Below are 21,361 nucleotides of genomic sequence, written 5' to 3'. Positions count from 1 at the left end.
AGGGTGAGGGTTACGGTTAGGGTTAGGGTTAGGATTTATCATTGTCAGTATGGCCATAACTAGAATAAGAAAAGAAATGTGTTCTCTATCATGAAGATGTCATGACTGAGCAAGGGACACTCTGGTGACATATTTAAGGGCATATGAAAGGATCAAACTGCTACTGCTGTTACAACAACATGTAAAAATGATCTTTCCCAGGAAGTTTCTGGGGTCCAGCCCCAGAAGGTCCAGGGGTTCCCATAAGTGTGGACGGAGTTGGCAATGAATGAATGACACAGAGGCAGCGTTCAGTTGATCAGCATGGTTGGGTTCTCTTTTTATTGTTCTATTACATCTATATTTATCCTATTTGATCCCATAAGCATGCCTCTACAATTACATCATGGTATGTTTCAGGAAACCTTCTGCAGTTCCTAGTTTCATGTCCATAATCCTGTCTCTATCTAGTTCTGTGGATTTTGATCTTGTTTGGTTAATCTCTCGTGTTCCATTATAAGGGCTATTTCAAGGTCACTATTCTACTGCTCTACTGATAAACTACAAGGAAGTTACTGAAGAAGTTTATCCTACCCAGTCAAGGTTATGTCCTCCCAGCCTCGCTGCTTGCCTTCCCTGGGACTTCCCTGTGTCAGTGGGTCTCCAGGGGTATAGGCTTCGGCGCTTACCCTGGTGGGGTGTATATATGTGACTTTGTTTCTAAGGGTTTTGTGGTTGGCATTTGTGATTTTGCTACTGGAACTCACATGGGTGGCTCTGGCGATGGAGGAGCGAGGTCTGCGCTGTCCTGTACAGGGACTGGAGAAAGCATCGGTGGAATTTCTTTGGGTCTGGATTGAGCTGAGTGGTTCTTGAGCTTCCAATAATGCTACTTCCAGGGTGTCTCCTTTAGCGCTTATTCGTCGTGGTCGCTTCGTGGCAGGCATTTCTTCAACTTCAGGGCCATCTAACGGCTTCTTACCCAAGAAATTCTCATCATTAATAATTTCCTGTTTTAAACAGGAGTCTTGTTATTAGCACTACCAGTGAAAAATAATATTCAAGTAAAATTTTTTTTTTATTTAATTAAGGCTTTTACTTACAAGGCATTATTCTGCTAACCCCTCCCCCGCCCCCACCCACCTTTTTTTTATTTTAATATTGAGAGGCTTTTGGAAATTTTACAATGCAGTTTTGATAACCTTTCACTTCAATTTCTTGTATAGAAATATGACTGCTTTTGATCCATTGCATGCGAAGCAATTTTGAACTATCAATAGAAAAGTAGTTAATGTTTCAGGAGTAGCTTCCTTCCCGGTACAACAAAGTCTTTATGAATATTCACTTATTTCAATTGGCCAATTTAAATTAACTCGAAATAAGGTTAAATTTTTATTTTTAACTTTACTTGTCCTAGGTTATAGACAGAGTGGTGCTGTTGACCTGTTGAGCCTGCAGAGCAGCTTGAGCCCGGGCCTTGACCACGTGGGAGCAGAGGAGAGGTCCAAGGGACCCAAATTCTGCCCAATAGGCATCCTGCTTGTCAGATGGTGGGCGCAGCTTTACCAGAACAGGGGCACAGTGCTTCAGAAGGAGGCTCTGCACGTGGTCAGCTCCAATTCAGTCAACGTTGCTTAGCACAGGGCCATCTAGGACACTTCGGATCTGCTCCCCCTCCTGCCGCAGCCATGGCAGAATCAGAGTTTTAATCACAGCATGTCCCAGCTCCGCCAGGCCTGCAATGCAGCCGTAACATGTATTCCATGGAGTCTTCTCATCCACCCAGCTCTTGGTGAAGGTCTTGGTGATCCCGGACTGGAGGTTGTTCATGGTTGTGCTGATATGCTTGCAGATCTGGGCCACCAGGAGGGCAGCAAAGTCCCGGAGTGCCCAGTGATTGTCCACATCTGGCCTCAGACACAACTGTAGCTCACGATGCAGGTCATCACACTTGGTATCAATTTATGCACGTATTTTTCTAGGTACAGCGTAGGGTTCTCTATCAGTGCCTTCACCATGCACATCAAATAGATGAGCAGGGCCAGGTTGTTCTGCACCACGTTCACACGGACCCCCTCTGAGATGAAGATGCTGAACCGTGGCAGCATCTGATAGAGCCCTGGGTCTGTTGCGATGCTCTGAAGGGCTTCCACTCTATTGGCTTCACATGGCCCCACACAGGCTTCAGTGATCACCTTGTAGTACAGTTGCTGCTCCACAGACAGCTCGTGGATACTTTAGGGCTTTAATAAAAAATGGCCCCCCTCCAGTAGGGGTGGTGCCTTCTTTGCGTTCCCTTTGCCATCAGCTGGAGCAGCCCCTTGACCTTTGCTTTTCAAGGGTCCATCTTCCCCCTGGCTTGGCTTTGCTGACTTCGGGGGTTCTGTGGCCTCAGCCTTCTGCTGCTCTTTGGGAGCAGGAGGTGGATTCTCTGGGATAGCTGGCTGGCAGCCTTCAATGCCAACTAATGAGCTTTGAGGCAGACATCCAGGGGCACCCGAGGCAGAGGGGTATTGATGATGTCACTCAGGTCAACAACCTCCTTCTTCTCATAGAGGTAGAGTTCCCGGCCCCCACTGGAGGAGAACCGGAAAGGATAGATTTCTCCTCCCTCTGTGGCATAAACCTTGAGGTGCTTGGAGCTGTGCACAGGCTCAAGGCATTGATAAATCCAAAGGTGGTTGTTGCTTGTCTCATGGGTCATGTTCAAGCAATGCCCCCGTGTACTGACAGGTGTGTAAAATCTAGCTTCCTCGGGGATGTCATCAGAGACAGGTTTTCTTCTTCAGAGTGCTGTGGTGATGGCACAGGGCGTTTTGGCTAGGAAGGAAATCTTCTCCACCAGAACGTTAGTGGCACAAGGGCAAGGACTTCATCGTATTGCCCACTGTATCCTCCAAATCTAGAAGCTCTAGCAAATGCGCAGTAGGTAATGGTTGAAAGGTAGGAAGAAAAGACAGGACAGATGGAGTTGGGGGAGGAGGAGGAGGAGGAGGAGGAGGAGGAGGAGGAGGAGGAGGAGGAGGAGGAGGAAGGACCTTTAGAAAAACCAGCTCCTTTTGTAGCGACTCATACACAAACGGGAGAGGGGTTGCCTGCCCTGAGGGAACCTATAAGTAGAATAACCACCTAAGGAACAGTGCTCAGCGCCCAGGCTGCGGGCAAGCTCCTGAACAGCAGGACACACATCTACTCGGCCCCTGTGCCTGGTCGCCCCGCACTGCTGCTGAGCTGAGGGGTGTTAAATCGCCTTATTGCCCTGAGGTGGCAAGTCTAACTCTAAGGAAAAGGCACTGTTTTACCTCCTTCAGAGAAAGAACGATGTCAGAGAACCAAATTCTTCACTTGTGTGACACATCTCAGAGTTATTTACTGAAATCCCCCCATAGCTGATAATATTTTAAGGGGGGAAAAAACACACAACCATGAGATCACTTGGTGGTAATTTTCCTACACTAGTTCCGTCATTAAAAGAGCCACACGGCCTTTGCACATGCTGACCCACCCTGACTCGTGCTGGTCAGGACCATTTCACAACTCGGGCCACCGGCTCTGGCTCAAGGCAGACCTGGGTTCAGGCTCAGCTCTGACATCTCCTGGGTGACCTGGACAAGTTTTTAGAATTTTTAAAATCAATCTCATGTCCTTAATCTGTACAAATGGACAAACCAAACCACTTCCTGCCCTCAGAGGTTTGTAATGAGAAATGAATAAGATGATTTGATGGAAATGCTTAACACAGGGCCTGGCACATAAAGAGTGTTTCAAGTCTGTTAGCCCCTGTGCACTAAGCCCTGTGCTAAGGTGGGGATACAAAGATGCGAAAGACAGTCTCACGCGGTTTCTGCTTCATCTGATGACAGACACAGAGTCCACCAGGTAGAACGGTGCGGAGGAAGAGGTGGGCTAATCCTTGTCAAACGCTTCCCCCGATGGTGGGAACACGGGGAAGGACTGCAACAGCGACGTCAGGCCATGCATGCATCCGTGTTCCCTAAGTGAATTACAGCCATGCGCTGGGCTCCGCCCTGAGGGGCGTGGCAAGCGAAGGGGCCCAATAGGCATGCAGTGCATCTGGCTGCGGCTCCATAAGAGCCGGGCCCTGCACCCAGCAACTGCTTGCCAGCTGACCTTACCTCCAGACACAGTGGCTCCTGACCGCGCTCAATGTAATGATGGATACCACAGCTGAATACCTAGTTCAGTTATCTGGCAAGCAGACCAGGAATGGAGGCCAGATGACCTTCGGTGGAAACCAGACCCCTTCTGGAGGCCACATGACCTGCGGTGGGGGCCAGATGACAGCTCTTAAAGGGGGCTATCCACTGACCTTCACTGGGAACCAGACCTTCACTAGGGGCCAGGTGACAACACACAGCAGTGACAAGACTCTCGATGGGGGTCAGATGGGGACCCTTAAGGGGGACCAGATGAGAGCCTTCACTGAGGACCACACTCTCTCTGGAACCCTGATGATGCCATGTCAATCGCCATCATTGCCATACCTAGGATTTCTGGACTGTTCAAGTTCCCATTTGACCCAAGGACAATCCCTAGAAGAGCAGAAGTCAAAACTCAAAACCCAGAGATGTCAGTTCAAGAAGAATCTTGACATTTCCAAGCCCTACATTTGGACAGACAAGGACTGTAAAAAGTCATATTCAAAGAATTCCTATCTCAGCCGAGAGGATCGTTTCACTGGGGCAGTCTCCGCATATCATGGGGAGACAGACCTGCTGCCTTTGATTGGTCTTGGTCCTCATGCCTCCAGGAAGAAACAGGATCTCGATAAGCTCTATGAGCTGAAGCCCAAAGCTGGATGTCCGCGTTGGACACTCCGAAGTCCAGGTTGGACAGCAGCAGCTTCCCCTGGTCACCACGCCTTCGCCCCTGCGGGAGCCGCTGTCAAAAAGGTCCTGTTGCCACATGTGGGGAAGCTGTTTCGGCCTGTTCCTGCCTCGGCCACCCGCCGCGCCGCGGATGAGGGCTGCCTCGTTCCGGATGGGCCCGCTGCCCCAGCTCATGGGTGTGGCGGACTGAGCTCGGCCAATGCGGGCTCCCTGGGAGCTGGCCCCGCCTCGGTCCCGGCCTAGGTCCCTGCCCCCGCCGCCCCCCCGCCCCCCGCTGGCTCTGGTTCAGCCTAATGATGTCATCCAGAGACATGTTGATTTTGTCGGCCAAGGCGGGCCCAGAATCGGCCCGGGTCAAGCCAGTGGGTAAGCACGCCGGTCCTTCACTTCCCACGCGGCGTGGGAGCTGTTCCTGTGTGGGCACCAGATGTTGGGGTCCAGGCCCAGGGATTCCCAAAGGTGTGGACGGAGTCGACAAAGAAGGAATGACACGGAGACAGCGCGTTCAGTTGATCAGCAGCCTAGCCAGGCTCTAGCCAGGTGCTTCAGCGGCGTCTAGGTCCCGGGACCGGGTCTTCGCAGCATCTCTCCCCTGAAAGCTCCTTTGGAGAACTAGGACGACGAGCACTACCACAAGCCTAGGGCTGAGAAAGCTCTGCTAAGAGGAACCCTGCTTCCTTTTATAGCCCGAGAGCGTGGTGGGAGGAGCCAAATCAGCCTCCAACCCGCTCCACCAATCAACCGCCCCCAGGACTGGAAGCGTCACTGCTCCAGCACCAGTAGAGGGCGCCACTGGCCCGCCGAAGCGATTCCCGGGGCTTGGGGAGGACTTGGGAGATGGGGCAGGTGCCCAAGGAGGCCCGCAGGGCTCCATCTCCACACCTTAAGGGGCGGCATCGCGGTTTTCTGGGTCGAAGAGGGGACAATACGTATTTAGACAGGATTGGGCTGGGCCCTGGACAAGCCACAAGGAAAAAGAAGCCACAGTAAATCTCTCCTAGGCGTGAGTCACTCAGCAGATATCTTGTTAGCGGACCTTGTGCTCCCCTGTGTGTGTGCGTGGGCGGGGGGGGGGGGGGAGAGTGCGGTACGGGGGGGGGGGCGGGGGGAGGATAGGTGGATGGGTGTGGGTGTGGGAGTGTGTGTGTGCTTGTGTGCTTGCGTCTGACTGTGTACATCCGCAGTCACGCACAGACACTCTTGCTTTGATTGGTCCGTCGGCATCCATGAGCACTGTTCAGCCCCTGCCTTGTCGCAGACAGAGTCCCCTGCTTGTCCTTCCCCCCTCTTGTCCAGCTAGAACTGGGGAAGTCCAGTCACCTGGCTCTGCCTTCCCCAGAGGAGGCTGCAGGAGGGGGGCTTGCATTGGCGCTTCTCGACCAGCAGAGGGCGGGACGGGCTCTTCGGCCCCAAGCCCCTGCCCCAGTCAACCCAATCTCGGTAATCCACAGCCAAAGACTATGTCCCAGTCCGGCCATCTGGTCGACCCTCCCCACGCCCCCCACCCCCACCCCCACCCCCGCAACTCCCTGATAACTCTCTGTATGAATGGTCAGGCCCCCGCCCAGAGACCAAGTCCGGGCCTGGCCATTTGGGCTTGCCGAAGCGTCAGAACATTGAAAGACTGGATCAACGTATTTTCTAAGGAGTTTTTTGTTTTGTTTTTTGAGATTTGTTTTTTTTCTTGGAGGGAAGGAGTTTTTTTCTTTCTTTGTTTGTTTTTTTCTACACCCATTCTGTTTATTATGGCCAAGGTCAAAATGCCACCTCCTCCAAGAGAGCAACCAGTAAAATTTATCCCCAATATGACTAGGTACAAAACAGGTCTTTTTCAGAATTTTTTAATGAAATAAAAGTTAAAGAAAAATCTTTACATGTGTTCTAAATCCTATTTTAAAACAGAAGAAACAACTCCACAATTGCCCACAGGTCCCATCCAGCCCGCCCTCGGGAAGCAGTGCCAGACAACGTCCAGGCGCCTAGCTCCACGCAAGCACTGACTGACTTGCTCATGCTTTAGCTGGTGTCCATCATCGCGTCGAAAGCATCCATCTGGGCGTCCAACTTTTTGGTGTCCCTCATGGCGCTGGAAGCATCCACAGGACATCCAACTCCTCCGCAGAGATCTGTTGTTTTGAATTTCGGTTGGTGCGCCTGCCAGTAACCCGCTGCCCCCGCGGGCGCGACTCGGCGGGCCACCGCCCAAGCCTCCAGATCCTCTGTGTGGAGTCACCCCGCCTCTGTTGACACTCTGCCCCGGCCTGCGCTGCGTGTGTATCTGTGAGGTGACGAGCTGGATGTTGAGGGGACGGCCATCCAAAGGGGCGCCGTGGTACTGTCTCATGGCTTCCAGGGCGTCTGCCTTCCACGGAAAGTGCACGTGGGCTGTTCCCAGGCTGCGGCTGGAGCGGTCGTAGTGGACCCCGGCCTTCTTCAGAGGCCCGAACTCCGCAAACAGCTGCTGGACGTCCTCGTCGGACACTCCGAAGGCCAGGTTGGACAGAAGCAGCTTCCCCCCCCCCCCCCCCCCGGTCACCGGGCGGCGCCCCTGCCCAAGCCCCTGCGGCAGCGGTCGTGTTGCCACTCGTCGGGAAGCTGTCTCGGCGGCCTGCTGTAGGGCGCCGGCCGGTTCCTGCCTCGGCCGAGCTCTGCCAGTTTCCGGAACGGCCCACCGCCCTGGCTCACTGGTGCGGCGGTCTGGACTCTGTCACTGCGGCCGCCCTGGGAGCTGGCCTGGCCTCTGTCCCGGCCTAGGTCCCTTCCCCGCCGCCGCCGCCCCGCTGGCTCCGGTTCAGCCTAATGATGTCGTCCAGAGACATGTTGACTTTGTCGGCCATGGCGGGCCTGGAGTCGGCCTTGGATCGAGCCCAGGCGTAAGCACGCCGGCCCTTCAATTCTCGCGCGGGGCCGGAGCTGTTCCTGTGAGGGCACCAGATGTTGGGGTCCAGGCCCAGGGATTCCTAAAGGTGTGGACACGGACTCCTCGGGGAAGAATAAATGAAACGGAGACAGCGTTCAGAGGCGCCCAGGGCTGAGAAGGATTGCAAATGATAGACCTTGCAAAGCGCTGCTGCCCCTTCTTTTATAGCCCCAGAGCGTGGTCAGAGGAGCCAGAGAGATCCACCAATCAGCCGCTCCCAGGAATGAAGCGTCACTGTTTGGGTGACGCCAACTTTAGTGTGGGGCAGGTGGCGCATCTCAAGGAAAGGTTCTCCTGAATGTGGCTGCGATGCCTGGTGTGCTTGACAGGTGCCTCTGGTGCAGGCTCCTTGGACCCAGGACCCGTGAAGAATGTTGGGGTGTTTTATTTTACTTTATGTTATCTTTTCTTATTTCTGTGCTCATTTCTCTTCAATTAAATGCAATTGATTCTATTTTTCGGCAATGATCCATTGCAAGCATCGGTCCCACTTGCATTCGAAGGGATGGTGCGTTGGGTGGGGTGTGTGGGAGGGAGGGGGGGGAATACGGGAGACACAAACACACCGAACCTAGCGGCCCTTGGAGGTCATGGGAGGCAGAGGATGAGGTGGATGTGAATAAAATGTGTATGGTTTTGTATACGAGCTCTGAGCCCAGGACACCAGAGGCCACCAGCAGCTGGTGGAGTCAGGCGAGATGCTCCCCAGAGCCCCCAGAAGGAAAGGGATCCCCCTCGCAACTTGATTTGTGACCCCTGGCATCTGGCCTCTCAGGGATTTCCTTTCTCTTCTTGTAAGCCACCTCTCGGGTGGCAGCGGGACATGGGCACTCTAGGACATGAATAGGATGCCATCCTTTAGATGTGCCCTATGACGTCTGCTTTTCAAAACCATTGAATCCAAAGAGGTCAGTTGTACTGTAGGTGTGATCAGAATCTCACTGAGCATCAGATATAATCCACAGGCCCGAGCTACCCGGCAAAAAGCCACAGTGAAACTCCTAGGCGCGGGTCACTCGGCAGAAATCTCGGAGCTGGAGCATTGTGCTCCATGTGTGTACCTCTGCAGCCATGCAGGCGCACTGGGGGATTTCCACTGTGGGATGGCATCTGAGAGCACCCCTCTTCTACCCACGCCCCCGTCCCCCTCCCCCTCCTAACACAAACACACACACACACACACCTGCCTTCTCTCAGACAGCGCCCCGAACTGGACCTGCCCCCACTCCTGGGGTCTACTCACACCTGGGAGGTTTAGACACCTGGCTCTGCCTTCCCCAGTGGAGGCTGCGGAAGGGGGTGGGAGTCGGGGTTGGGGAGGAGGCTTGCATTGGAGCTCCAGGACCAGTAGGGGGCGCCACTGGCACGCCGAAGCGATTCCCAGGATTGAGAGATGGGGCAGGTCCCCAAGGAGGCCCGCAGGGCTCTGTCTCCACACCTGGTGGGGCGGCATCGCCGTTTTCTTGATTGAAGAGGGGACAATACATGGGGTATATTTAGACAGGCTCAGGTGGGCCCAGGACAAACCACAATGAAAAAAAAAAAAAGCCACAGTACATCTCCTAGGAGGGCGTCACTCTGGAGAAATCTTGTTAGCAGACTTTGTGCTCCTGTGTGTGTGTGTGTGTGTGTGTGTGTGTGTGTGTGTGTGTGGGTGTGTGTGTTGGGGGGGGAAATTGAGGGGGGAGTTGGTGGATGGGTATGGGTGCATGAGGGTGTGTGTGTATGCGTGCCTCTGTGTGTGTATGTACATCCGAGGTCACTCACAGACACTCTTTGCTTTGAATGGTCCGTCGGTCCTTATCCATGAGCACCATTCAGCCCCTGCATTCTCGCAGACAGCGTCTCCTGCTTGTCCTTCCCAGAACTGGGGAAGTCCAATCACCTGGCGCTGCCTTCCCCCAGAAGGAGGGTTGCATTGGTGCTTCTCGACCAGCCGAGGGCGGGATGGGCTCTTCAGCCCCAGAACCAGTCAACCCAATCTCTGTTATCCACAGCCAAAGACTATGGTCGGGACCCGGCCATCTGGTCGACTGCCCCGCCCCGGCCCCTCCCGCATCCCCGCCCCTCTCCCTCTCTGGATGCATGGCCAGTCCCCCCACAGAGACCAAGTCCGGGCCTGGCCATCTGGTCTTACCAAAGCGTCAGTGCGTTGAAAAGCTGGATCACCGTGTTTTCTAAGGAGTCCCTAATTTTGTTGTTGTTGTGGGCGTTTTGTTTTGTTTTTTTAATTTTAAGGAGGGTTTTTTGGGGGTCTTTTGTTTATTTATTTGTTTTGTTTGTTTGTTCGTTTGTGGGTTTTTTTTGTTTTTGTTTTTGTTTTTTTGGCCCCTGGGACGTATCTCATCACTGGACTTGTAGGTTCTCTTGATTTTCCAGAAGGTTCTAACAACTCTGTGTTTAGAAGGCCTTCGCTTCCTTCTGCCTTCGATGTTCCTTATGTTTCCTTCCTTTACCATCTCCTGCAGCACTGTCGCTCTCCTTCTCTTTTGACTTTGTACTATCCTTCCGATTGTGGCTGTCTCTTGTTGAAAGCTTTTCTGGAGAGTTGCTACCACCTATGTTTCGACTTCTACGACTTTGTCCACCCGAGTAATCTTCTCTGCGGCCCCTTGTAAGGAGAGAATTCCTGATATGAGGTGGCGAAAAGCTCTCTGGAGGAAAGTTATCTCCATTTGCTGATGCTCGAGCCTGTGCTCCAGCAGCATAACCTGTGTGGTATTTGTCATACCACTCTCTGTATTTTCTCTCCCACTCTCGGTAATGCTCGTTTTCAAAGGGGTCTCTAAAGTCAACACTCCTTCCATAGTAAGCTTTTCTGTCATATGGTGGTGGAACTTCTCTGTATCTATTAAAATGTGCACATCCTGATTCCCCTTGTGGTACAGTCCGTTTCTTTGGAGACTGTCCCCTAAATGCTGGAGGGGAACTTGATCGCGAAGGACATCGCCTATATAGTGGTAACCTTGACCTAGATCGACGATAGCAATGAGATCTAGACCTTGGGCGGTAATTTCGACTCTTGCCTCTGCCCCTTCTGGGGTATGGAAGTGATGGCGAATAGGAATGAGATTGCGAGTGGCTAGATGATCGGGAATAAGAAGGTGACCGCGTTGAACCAGATCTTGATTTAGGGTAAGTAGAAGGACTTGTGGACTATGAGGAACCACCATAGGGATATTTAGACTCTCCTTTTAGCCGTCGCTGCTCTCTATAGAATTCTTCCCCGGGCCCAAGCGGTGCTTGTGTTGTTGGGATGGTATTGGAATGAGCAGTCTGCACTCCTAATGATCCCCAAGGCGTTGACAAATTGGCCGGCGCTGGAGGGAACCTGGGAGGAGGGACGCTATACCCAGCAGGTGGTGACTGTCCAAGCAAAGATGGGGTTCCAAGAACAGGCACCGGGTAACCTTTCTCCTCCACAAGGGCAGTCATTGCTATTGAAGAGGTTCCCTTTGAATGCTCTGAGGCAAGGGCTGCGGCTGGCACTATTTTATTATCGGAATCCCGGAAAAGCCCATCTGAGTTTTCCCAGTGGACTGAGATGGACACCGGTGCAGTTATATCAGGTCCAGGCACTGGGGTGCATGAATTTCCGGGCACAGCAGGGGCTAAGGGAGACTGATTAGAAGTTAATGAAGATATCGAGGGAGCTGGGGGGCCTGATGAAGACGTCACTGGAGTCATCGGAGGATCTTGCTGTCTTGATATTGGAGATCTCATCAGAGGCTATAGATTCCGCTGAATGAGAGGTCTCGGAGGCGGTATCGGGGGTGGTGGTGGGGGTAACTGTTTCCGCAGTCTTTTTGTATAACCACCAGTTCCATTTTTGAAGTTAGTAACAGCCTGTCGCAAGAATTTATTGGCAATTAAAGCATCGGGAGAGACATCATGTTGATGACACGTTGGGCACGTGTGGTCCTCTGATTCCAAGAGCGCTGTTCTTATACATTCATCACAATAGCTGTTTGCACAGCAGGGAATGATAGCGGCATCAGTCACAATATCTTTGCAGATGGGACACAGCAACTCGTCTGGGATAGGGTCGTCCTTTTCAGAAGACGAAGAGGGCTCCTCTGGTAAGAAAGGTGGCCTTTCTTTCTTCCCAATTGCATATGCCTCTGCCTTTATAGTTGGTATTGTGTATGTTCCAGTGTTGGTGAGCTTTGCACCTTTCATGTTTGGATCTTTCACTTCCATCATGAAACTTCTGTGGATTCCAGTGCTCTTTTTAATCCTAGGGCAAGGTTCGAAGCGTTCATCCCCGTTTGTTGGGCAGTTCTTAATGTAATGGCCGGGTCTACCACAGCGAAAACAGGTATAAGATGGAGGTGGTGGACCTAGAGGCTCCTTCACGTAATTGACGGGGCTGTATGCACGGCCAGATTGCGACATCATGGCTTTAATTTTATCTTCTTCGGAAGCATTGGCTTCAGCCAGATTGGCAGTCTGCGTAAGCTGGGCCAGAGAAATAGATGCAGAAGAGGTATCAGTGACTGTTGAAGTGCCCATCACTGGTTCCGTGCGACGTCTAGCGTCCGCCTTGCTTGTAGATTTCACACCTCCAATAGGAATTCTTCTAACAATTACAGATACATTCTTAGGAATCAGAGCATTGTCATCGGTATATTCTTCCTCGTTCTGCGCGTTGCTGATCTGCAGGTCGCACTTGGCAGCATTCAGCTTCTCTCTGCCCATAATCTGCTTCTTTAGGTCACGGAGGGAGATGTGCCACCCATTAAAGGTGGCGATGGCATAGTTGAGTTTGGAAGCGAATTTATAATGCACACAGGCCATGGTGCCAAAGGACTCCTAACTAAGGTTGGGTGTGGAGATGTGGACGCGCTCAATATATGTATATTTGTCAACTGAAGAGCAGAATATGCCCATCCACAGAACACCCGCAAGACACCCAAGGACCACAGGCCTCGGGTTCAACACCCCCACCCCACAGCAGGGGCGTGAGCACCACAATCCAGACCGCGAGCACGGAATCACTTAAGGTGCAGGAGGGTGGACCAGGGTGGGAGGGCGAGGGGCTTCGCCAAGGGGCACTGCGTCACCACCAAGCTGGCAGCAGGCCTCCACCGGGCTCCGGGCACGGCCTCGCCACCCAGGCCCCGCTGGCCGGTGGCCGGGGGGCCTTGGTGGCCTGTCACCGCTGCCGCTGCCGCCGCGGCTCCCGGACGCTTCCCCATCCGAGTGCTCCGCGCTTCTCTCACCTTCCGCTCCCTTTGCCTCTAGTCTCAGAACGGCGAGAACAGGCCCGAGAACAGGCTCGGAAACTGTGAAGACCAGTTCTTCCTTTCTGTTCTGCCCTGTGCGGCTCCCGAGATGGCGGGGTCCAGCGGCAGGGGCGAAGCAAGCAATGGGAGCTGGGGATCCCCTTCCCAGCCCTAACACCTAGGTCAGAGGCATTAGGCCTGGGCAGGTGCGGAGCCAGCAATCGCAGTGAGCAGCGGCGGAGTCAGCGATCATGGGCAGCTGGGGGGTCCCCTGCCCAGGCCTAACACCTTGGCCAGAGGCATTTTAGGCTGGCGCAGGGGCGGGACCAGCCATCGCTGGCAGCAGGGGCGAAGTCAGTGATCGGGGAGCTGGGTGTCCCCTGTCCATGCCCAATGCTTCTGCCATAGGCGTTAGGCCTAGGCAGGGGTGGAGCAGGAGATCCTGGGGAGCTAGGGGTCCCCTGCCTAGGCCTAATGCCTCCGTCAGAGGCTTTAGGCCTGGGCATGGGCGGAGCCAGCCATCGGGAGCAGGGGAAGAGTCAGAGATCATAGGGAGCTGAGGGTACCCTGCCCAGGCCTAACACCTTGGCCAGAGGTATTAGGTCTATGTAGTGGTGGAGCCTGCGATGGTGGGAGCTGGGGGTCCTCTGCCCAGGCCTAGTGCCTTGGCCAGAGGTATTAGGACCAGGAAGGGGCAGAGCCGGCCATCGCAGGGAGCAGGGGCGGAGTCAGCGATGGGAGGGGGGGAGCTGGAGGTCCCCTGTCCATGCCTAATGCTTCTGCCAGAGGCATTAGGCCTAGGCAGGGGCAGAGCAGGAGGTCATGGGGAGCTGGGTGTCTCCTGCCCAGGCCTAACGCCTCTGTCAGAGGCATTAGGCCTGGGCAGGTGCGGAGCCGGCAATCGCGGGGAGCAGGGGCGGAGTCAGCGATTGAGCGGAGCTGGGGGTCCCCTGCCCAGGCCTAACTCCTTGACCAGAGGTGTTAGGTCTGGGCAGGGGCGGTGCCAGGGATCACGCCAGGGATCACGAGTAGCAGGGCAGGAGCCGACCAAGGTGGGAGCTGGGGGTCCCCTGCCCAGGCTTAATGCCCCGCAGAGGTGTTAGGTCTGGGCAGAGGCGGTTCCAGCAATTGGGAGTAGCAGGGGCGGAGCCGGCAATGGTGGCAATGCTGGGGGTCCCCTGCCCATGCATAAGGCCTTGGCCAGAGGCATTAGGCCTGTGCAGGGGCAGAGCTAGCGATTGCAGGGAGCCGGGAGGGAGCTGGCGATGACGGGGAGAGGGGCAGAGCCAGTGATCATGGGGAGCAGTGGCTGAGCCAATGACTGAGGGAGCTGGAGGTCCCCTGCCCAGGTCTAATGACTCTGCCAGAGGCTTTAGGCCTGGGCAGGGGCCAAGCCGGCAATTGGTGTGAACTACAGAGGAAACACCTTTTCTGATGGCTCATTGGCTTAGCTCCCTGTATGCCACTGGTAATATTCTTAGTAACTTGGGTAATAAGAATCCAAATAGGTGATCTAGGGTTTTTTACCACACTCCTGGAGAAAAAAAGGAAGGTCCGCTGCTGGAGGGTTAAGAAATGGCATATCCTGTCCTAGCTGGTTTTGCTCAGTGGATAATGCCTCAGCCTGCCCACTGCTGGGTCTGGGTTCAATTCTGACTAAGGGCATGTACCTAAGTTGCAGGCTTCTCCCTGGCCTGGGCCCAGGTCAGGGTTCATGCAGGAGGCAACCAATCAAAGTGTTCCTCTCACTTTGATGTTACTCTCTGTCTTTCACTTTCTCTTCCACGTTCTCTAAAAATCAATGGAAACATATCCTCAGGTGAGGATAAAAAATATAATAAAGAAATGTCATATCTTATGAAAGACACATCTTGAAAATGCCTAAAGAAAGTTGTCATTTTTTCATGGTGAAGGGACTGGAGTCCGTGTTGATGAAAACACCTTGGTGGCTGCGGGGACTGGCAGTAGTTGCAGCAGTGGGGTAAAGGGGCTGGTGCCTTCCCCTGACCAATCCTGTCGCCTCCCAAAAAGGGAGGCCAGACTATGGCTTAGGCCCGCTCCCCAAGGGGAGCAGGGACCAAGGAGTAGGACATCCCCTGAGGGCTCCCAGTATGTGATAGGGGGCAAGCTGGGCTGAGGGAACCCCCCTCCAGTGCACAAATTTTTGTGCACCTGGCCTCTAGTGTATGTATATGTGTGTGTGTGTGTGTGTGTGTGTGTGTGTGTGTGTGTGTGTGTGTGTATATATACATTTTTTTATTGATTTGAGTGAGAGAGGCAGGGAGAAGAAGAGAGAGGTAGAAATATCAATGAGAGAGAATCATCGATCAGCTGCTCCTGCACACCCATATGCAACTCGCGCATGTGCCCTGACCAGGAATTGAACCGGCAGCCTCTTGGTGCATGGGTCGATGCTCAAGCACTGAACCACACCAGCTGGGCTTTCAAATCATTCTTGTTGGTCTTAACAATTTCTTTTTCATTAGATTGCAAGTAGTAACCAAAACAATACATTTTCACAGAATGCCAGCCAAAAGCAAGGCATCATCTCCCCTCAGAGGGGATGGCAGGTGTATTTCGTGGTCCTGCCCAGTAAGGAAACTAACCATAAAACTGGTCCCCTGGCAGATGCTTTCTCAGGGAGGCTTGCTGGCCCTGGGCCACACAAGCACGGACCTCCAGCCCCTTCCGCAGACACGTGGTCTCCATGCTTTCGACAAATACTGTGTAGAGCCCAAATCGCAATGTCGTCAGTGTGTGATTTGGATGGGAGTGTGGATGGGAGTGTGAAGCGTGGTCATGAGCCGGGGCTGAATTGGACATTCAGCTTCCCGTGTCTCATCCAGCTTCGCAGGACTGATTATTTTTCCTGTGGCTCCTCTCGTTGGATAAATGTTGGGAGCCGTCTTCCTGTGGGACAGTGGCTCTTCTGTGGGCGAGATCACAGGACACAACAAAGTCATCAACAGCATGGACATCAAGCAGACCAGGCCATACTGGCTGGTGACAGGCAGTGACGATAACTTTGCCACCTTCTTTGAGGGGCCACCATTCAAATTCAAGTTTACCATTGGCGTAAGTGAACTTCTCTCTGGAGGGTGGCTTTGGGTGAACTTTGTGGTTTGTAGTTGAAGCCAGTGGAGCCTAAACCTGTTAGATGCTGATGGCAGAGGTCACGGCGCACACCATTGGCGTGTTGACAGAAAGCAGGGTTTGTGAGGAGATGCCACACGGTCCCCAGTCCTCCTAATCCTGCCCTAGGATGGCGTGGATGTTCCAGTTCCAGCAGGAGGGGCCCTGCATAGGGCCGGGCTTCATTCTGGGATGCAGTGTGCATTCTGGGGTGGAAGTCCGGAGCACCTAAGAGCCATGTGACTAGACCAGCATCCTGGCCTGCAGCTGTGTTAGCAAGGGAGCCCAGGGCTGGCTGGCGTCAGCCTGCTCTCTGGTTGGGCCATCTTGAGACCAGCTGAGCCACCAGGGTGACAGGAGGTGGGGCTCCAGAGACATTCAGATTTGTCTCCAGCGCCTTCCCGGAAAGGTGAGGGGCAGGGACACAGCTGTAAAGTGGCACATGAGAGGAATTAGATGCTATAAATGCCATGGTGAAATGCCCCAGGTTGTGGGGTATCAGTCCCAGCTTTCCACGTGCTCCTGGCTGGCACAAAGGCTTGACCTTGGCTGACAGCAGATGGCTGGCTGGACAGCAAGTGGCCTAAGGAAGATTAGCACAAGCCTTTGTCCCTTTGGTGCCAGGAGAGGCAGGTGGAGGGCGGTCTCCTTTGTTCTCGGCACAGCTGAGGCAGGTGAAGGGTGCAGGACTGCCTCTCCAGGTGCCCTTCAGCAGAGACCTGACAGAGTGGGAAGCCAGGTGTGGGAGGGGCAGCAGCTAAAGGAGGGCCAGGCGGCATTCCCAGGTCAGGGAGGAGCCGCGTCTCGGAGCCCCGAAGGGAGGAGGTGATGGTGGGCATATGTGTCTGAGCCTGTTTCTCTCCAGGTGCTCGGGACGAGAGCACAAGGCAGGTGGGCCCAGGGAGGGCTCCCAGAGGGGACACCTGAGCTGTGGCTAGTCCACCTGTGCACACTGGAATCAGGCTGTGGAGCCCGGGTCTGTCCTGTCAATGACATGGACTTGGGTGCCTGACTTAATCATCACCTAATTGCTTCACGCCTCCATTTTCTCAGTGGTGAGAGGGAGGAGATGACAGAGGGTGGGGAGGCAATGACAGGGGGATTTTGGGAGCTTCAGTAAATGCTGCTTTGACTAAAGGTCAGCAGGAGGGGACCAGCCATCCAGGCCCTTCCACATCGAGACCGCCGAGGCTGAGCCCACAGCTCGTGCTGTGACCCCGCAGGGCTGATGCCCCAGTCCAGTAGGTGGCGGCCAGGTTGGGCAGCCGTGAGATGCTCAAGTTTGGAACCCTCCCCAGTTGCTTCCCAGACCGTTCCTTCTTTGTCCCGGCCTCTCCCAGGGAAAGGGCTATTTTTAGCCCCCCTCATTGGTTAAAGGACTGTTGGGGCTCCCTCCCTCTTTAGGTTAATGGGCTATTTCAGGAGCAGACAGCAGTCTCCTGCTCTTCTGGACACTTGGCTCCAATTGCAGGAAAGGCTGAGAGGAGTTTTTAAAGCCACCCAGACCTGACCAGGACTTGGAGTGGGAGTGGCATTTGTCTGTGGGGCCCCTCCCTGGAGCCTGCATGGTTCCTGGGCCTGCAGGGCCATGCCAGCACCTGCTGTGGGCCGTGTCCCACAGCGTCAGGGGCAGCTGAGTGCTGTGACTGAGGAGACAGGGACAGGTGCTGGGGGGCGGCCTTTCAGAGGAGAGGTGGTGGACGTGTGGAGTCAGGAGGGGAGGGCAAGGGCCTTTCAGGAGGGCGTCCTGACTTCAGTGAGCCAGGTTGTATGGGGGGCACTTTGTTCTCTCAGGGAACCAGTGAAACTGCAGTTTAGGACAACCCATCGGTGGCTCAGTGCTTCTAGTCTACAGCCTGTTCTTCCCCAAGCCCCGAGGCCTGCCCGCTGTGGCGAGCTCCCAGTTCTTAGGGAGGGAGTCCTGCCCTCTCTTTTTTTCTTTTTAAATTGTTTTTGTTGATTGATTTTAGAGAGGCAGCAAAGGGGAGAGAGAAACATTGATTTGTTGTTACACTTATTTATGTATACCTTGGTTGATTTTTGTACATGCCCTGACCAAGGATCAAACCCACAACCTTAGTATATTGGGATGACACTTTAACCAACTGAGCTACCTAGCAGGGCTATTTTTTTTTTTTTAACAACAGCCATACTAATGGCTGTGGAGTAGTATTTCATTGTGTGTGTTTTTTTCCCTCCTCTATTATCATTTTATTTCAATAGAAAGAAAATGACTGAGGAAGTATAATTAATTTGACATAGATAATTCTGGGCTGAGCATTTCAATATCAGAAGCATTTTAAGGCTATTATTAAAACTCGTGGTTTTAACATCAGTGCTTTTAAAAACTCCCCAGGTGAGCTTGGCTGGCTTGGCTCAGTGGTTGAGTGTTGACCTATGAACCAGGAGGTCATGGTTCAATTCCTGGTCAGGGTATATGCCCAGGTTGTGGGCAGCTGATCAATGATTCTCTCTCATCATTGATGTTTCCATCTCTCTCTCCCTCTCCATTCCTCTCTGAAATACATAAAAATAGATTTTAAAAAAATAAAAACTCCCCAGGTGATGCAAATTCATGGTCGAAGTTAGGACCAATGTTTAAAACTTGAAGTCCAGGGAGGAATTTTTTGCAAAGCCCAGGAGGGGCTGGGTGTGCCCTGTGGAGGCTGCACCTCCCTCCATTTTATGGGAGCTTGGTCCACTCCACACTCCAGCCCTCTCTGGACAATAGTCTTTTATCTCTAGAGTCAAGACAGTGACTGTCCCTGAGCCATGGGCCACCCCTCTAGTGGTGAAAGAGAAGATCCATCTGCTCCACCAGAAATCAGAGTTTGCGAAGAGCATGAAGCATTTCTCAGGTAGGTGGGCTTGGGGGAAGATAGAAGGTGCTGCTCCCTTCCTCCCAGAGATCCATGTAGCCCAGAGCCCCCAGGCATCCCTTCTCCATCTCTCATAGTCTTCTGACTCTGCCTTCAGCCTCCAACAGAGGCAAGAGAAAGGCCATAACAGGCCCTCACAGGTTCTGTGGGAAACTCCTTTCACTGGATCAACCCATCAGACCAGAGAGGCCCTGGTGCCTGGGAGGAATGGGGTTATAGCCAAGCAGAGGAGTCAGGTCCTGAGCATATGGGTTCTTGTCTTTCCTTGTTGTGGGGATCCAGGTAGACTTAGCCCTCTGAATGGGAATGCTCAGGATTTCCCCCTCATCTCTTTTTTCTCTGTAGTTCCAGAACTGATTGATGCTCAGGCACATGCCGGTAAGTGCCAGATCAAGGCGAGTGGTCTTGGCCTGATGGATTCCTGTCCATGTTTTTTGGAGGTGGGGTTAACCTGAGGGGATGTTGCCCATTGACTCCCTGCTAGGTATTCTAATTCTCTCTGCAGTTAATGTGATTCTGGATGCAGAAACTGCCCACCTCAACCTCATCATCTCTGATGACCTGAAGAGTGCTAGACTTGGAAACAAGTGGATCCCTATGCCTGACAGTCCAGAAAGATTTGATAGCTGCATTTTTGCCCTGGGCTCTCTGAGCTTCTGCTCATGGCCAATTCCTTCTTACAGGAGGCCACATCGCATGTTTCTTTACATGTCCTCGGATGTATTCTGCTGGAGAGTCATGGAGAACTTCCTTTCCAACTTCTCCTAGTCAGGAAGAGTCAGATATTTCTTGCCTCATTCTTGTGAATTATTGTTTGCTTCCAGAAGAAATATCTATTCCTGGAAAGAAAAAACACTTTTATCCTCAAATGGCACTTGAGCTGTTTTCAGCACCAGAGGTTGACAAATCTGAGAGCATATTTAGTAATTGCGAAGGTAACACAGAAACTGCCTGGAAGGTAACATTGTGAAACGAAGACGCTATTGCTTCCTTGTGAAATTGTAAGACTTTGCCAATAGAGTAAGATAAAGGGATTTCATAGCATCAAATTAAGTATCATGCGAAAGTTTTTTTGCAGCCTCATCCATAGCAGCAAGAGATAATTTAATCTTGTCGGCCAAGCTAGAAGGCCATTGTTGTAGCATGTCCTCAACCAAGGCAGCAGCAGCAGATACACACGAGATCGAAGTGCATCAGCAATCGCCAGAAAGTGGTTGAAAGTCATCAAGCATGAGCAATCATTAACAACTCCGAGAACTGAAGATTGTGAGAAATGACAAGTCATGTTTCCAACTTTTACCATAAGGTAATCATGGTCTGAAAATGAGGCCTTGATCACTGCATCCTGTAGGACTAAGTGCTTTTCTAAAGTATCTGGAAAGGTTTTATCTTGAAGTAGATTTGGGATAGATCTTTTAAATTTTGTCATCAATTAATCTGATGCTTTTCATGTTGACGCCACTGCAGACCAAATAAGAGTTGTTTCTGGTCAGAATTCACCATTTTTTTTAAAAAAAAAATCTGAACAATAAAGATTTAATTTTAAAAAAATTTTAAAAAAGAAAAATGACTTTGTGGGTTTGTGCATACATTTAATAAGTTTTAATGACATTGAAGGCATATTATTCTTTTCACATTTAAAAAGTCATTTATTAATCAAGTTAAATACAAATAAAAGTATATTGAAAAGTCTAACTATTGGATCCCTTTGAAATATTTATTCTGGGGAGAAGTATCTTCCAGACTTAAAGGAAAGGATAAAATACAACCCATATTAAAAGTTTTTAAACAATAAAGTACATGGTAAATTCAGAAATAAAAACAAAAACGTACAAACTATTAAAGTATGAAACCAAAATGTTCATGTCTTTTAAATGCCTGTGTGTACTCACATGAGGGCCAAATTGTCTATGTCCAAGTGAGTAAAAAGTCTATCGACACCATTTTAACATATCATAGCTTGTGTCACAGAGAAATAACTTTAGAATGTGTTGAGTGTGTAAATTGCTCACACTTCACAAATATATTCTCTGTATGGACATATTCACTTATACTTAATGAAAAAATAACATAATTTAAACATCTTGATTTAAGAACTGATGGATGGGTTCAGCACTCTCTGCCTGTGCCTTTCAGACCAGGCCCCCATCTTCTCAGAGAAAAGTGCAGATGTTGACTATGGGCACTGTTCCCAGCATGCACTCATTTTCCCCCAAAATTCTTAAGTCAAGGTGTACTCATTTCCCCATTTGGAGACTGAGGGGCGTGGTCAGGGGAATGAAGGGTGCGGTGGGGGGGGGGTCTGAGGGGCGCGGTCGGGGGGGCTGAGGGGCGTGGTCAGGGGGGTCGGAGGGGCGCGGTTGGGGGGGACTGAGG

General features: G+C 52.2%; 1 protein-coding gene and 2 pseudogenes across 1 annotated transcript; all 3 read right to left on the bottom strand.

Moving 5' to 3' along the window:
• Positions 1–1,392: 1,392 nt before the first annotated feature.
• On the bottom strand, positions 1,393–2,683 carry LOC132225612 (transcription initiation factor TFIID subunit 6-like; annotated as a pseudogene).
• Positions 2,684–6,845: 4,162 nt separating this feature from the next.
• LOC132225532 (THO complex subunit 4-like) lies at positions 6,846–7,666 on the bottom strand (annotated as a pseudogene).
• A 3,792-nt stretch (positions 7,667–11,458) lies between these two features.
• On the bottom strand, positions 11,459–12,358 carry LOC132225531 (E3 ubiquitin-protein ligase RBBP6-like). The gene has a single exon (XM_059680626.1). It carries the CDS (start codon positions 12,259–12,261, stop codon positions 11,479–11,481), a length of 783 nt encoding a protein of 260 aa, XP_059536609.1. The 5' UTR covers positions 12,262–12,358; the 3' UTR covers positions 11,459–11,478.
• Positions 12,359–21,361: the final 9,003 nt, after the last annotated feature.

The sequence above is a fragment of the Myotis daubentonii genome, chromosome Y (assembly GCF_963259705.1).
Source record: "Myotis daubentonii chromosome Y, mMyoDau2.1, whole genome shotgun sequence".
NCBI classification, from domain to species: domain Eukaryota; kingdom Metazoa; phylum Chordata; class Mammalia; order Chiroptera; family Vespertilionidae; genus Myotis; species Myotis daubentonii.
The sequence above is the reverse complement of the archived record's forward strand: the minus strand, read 5'-3'. Positions and strand labels throughout refer to the sequence as shown.

Bases quoted from the DNA above. Each gene is read 5' to 3' on its own strand.
- LOC132225531 (XM_059680626.1), bottom strand. From the start codon at position 12,261: ATGGGCACTTCAACAGTCACTGATACCTCTTCTGCATCTATTTCTCTG.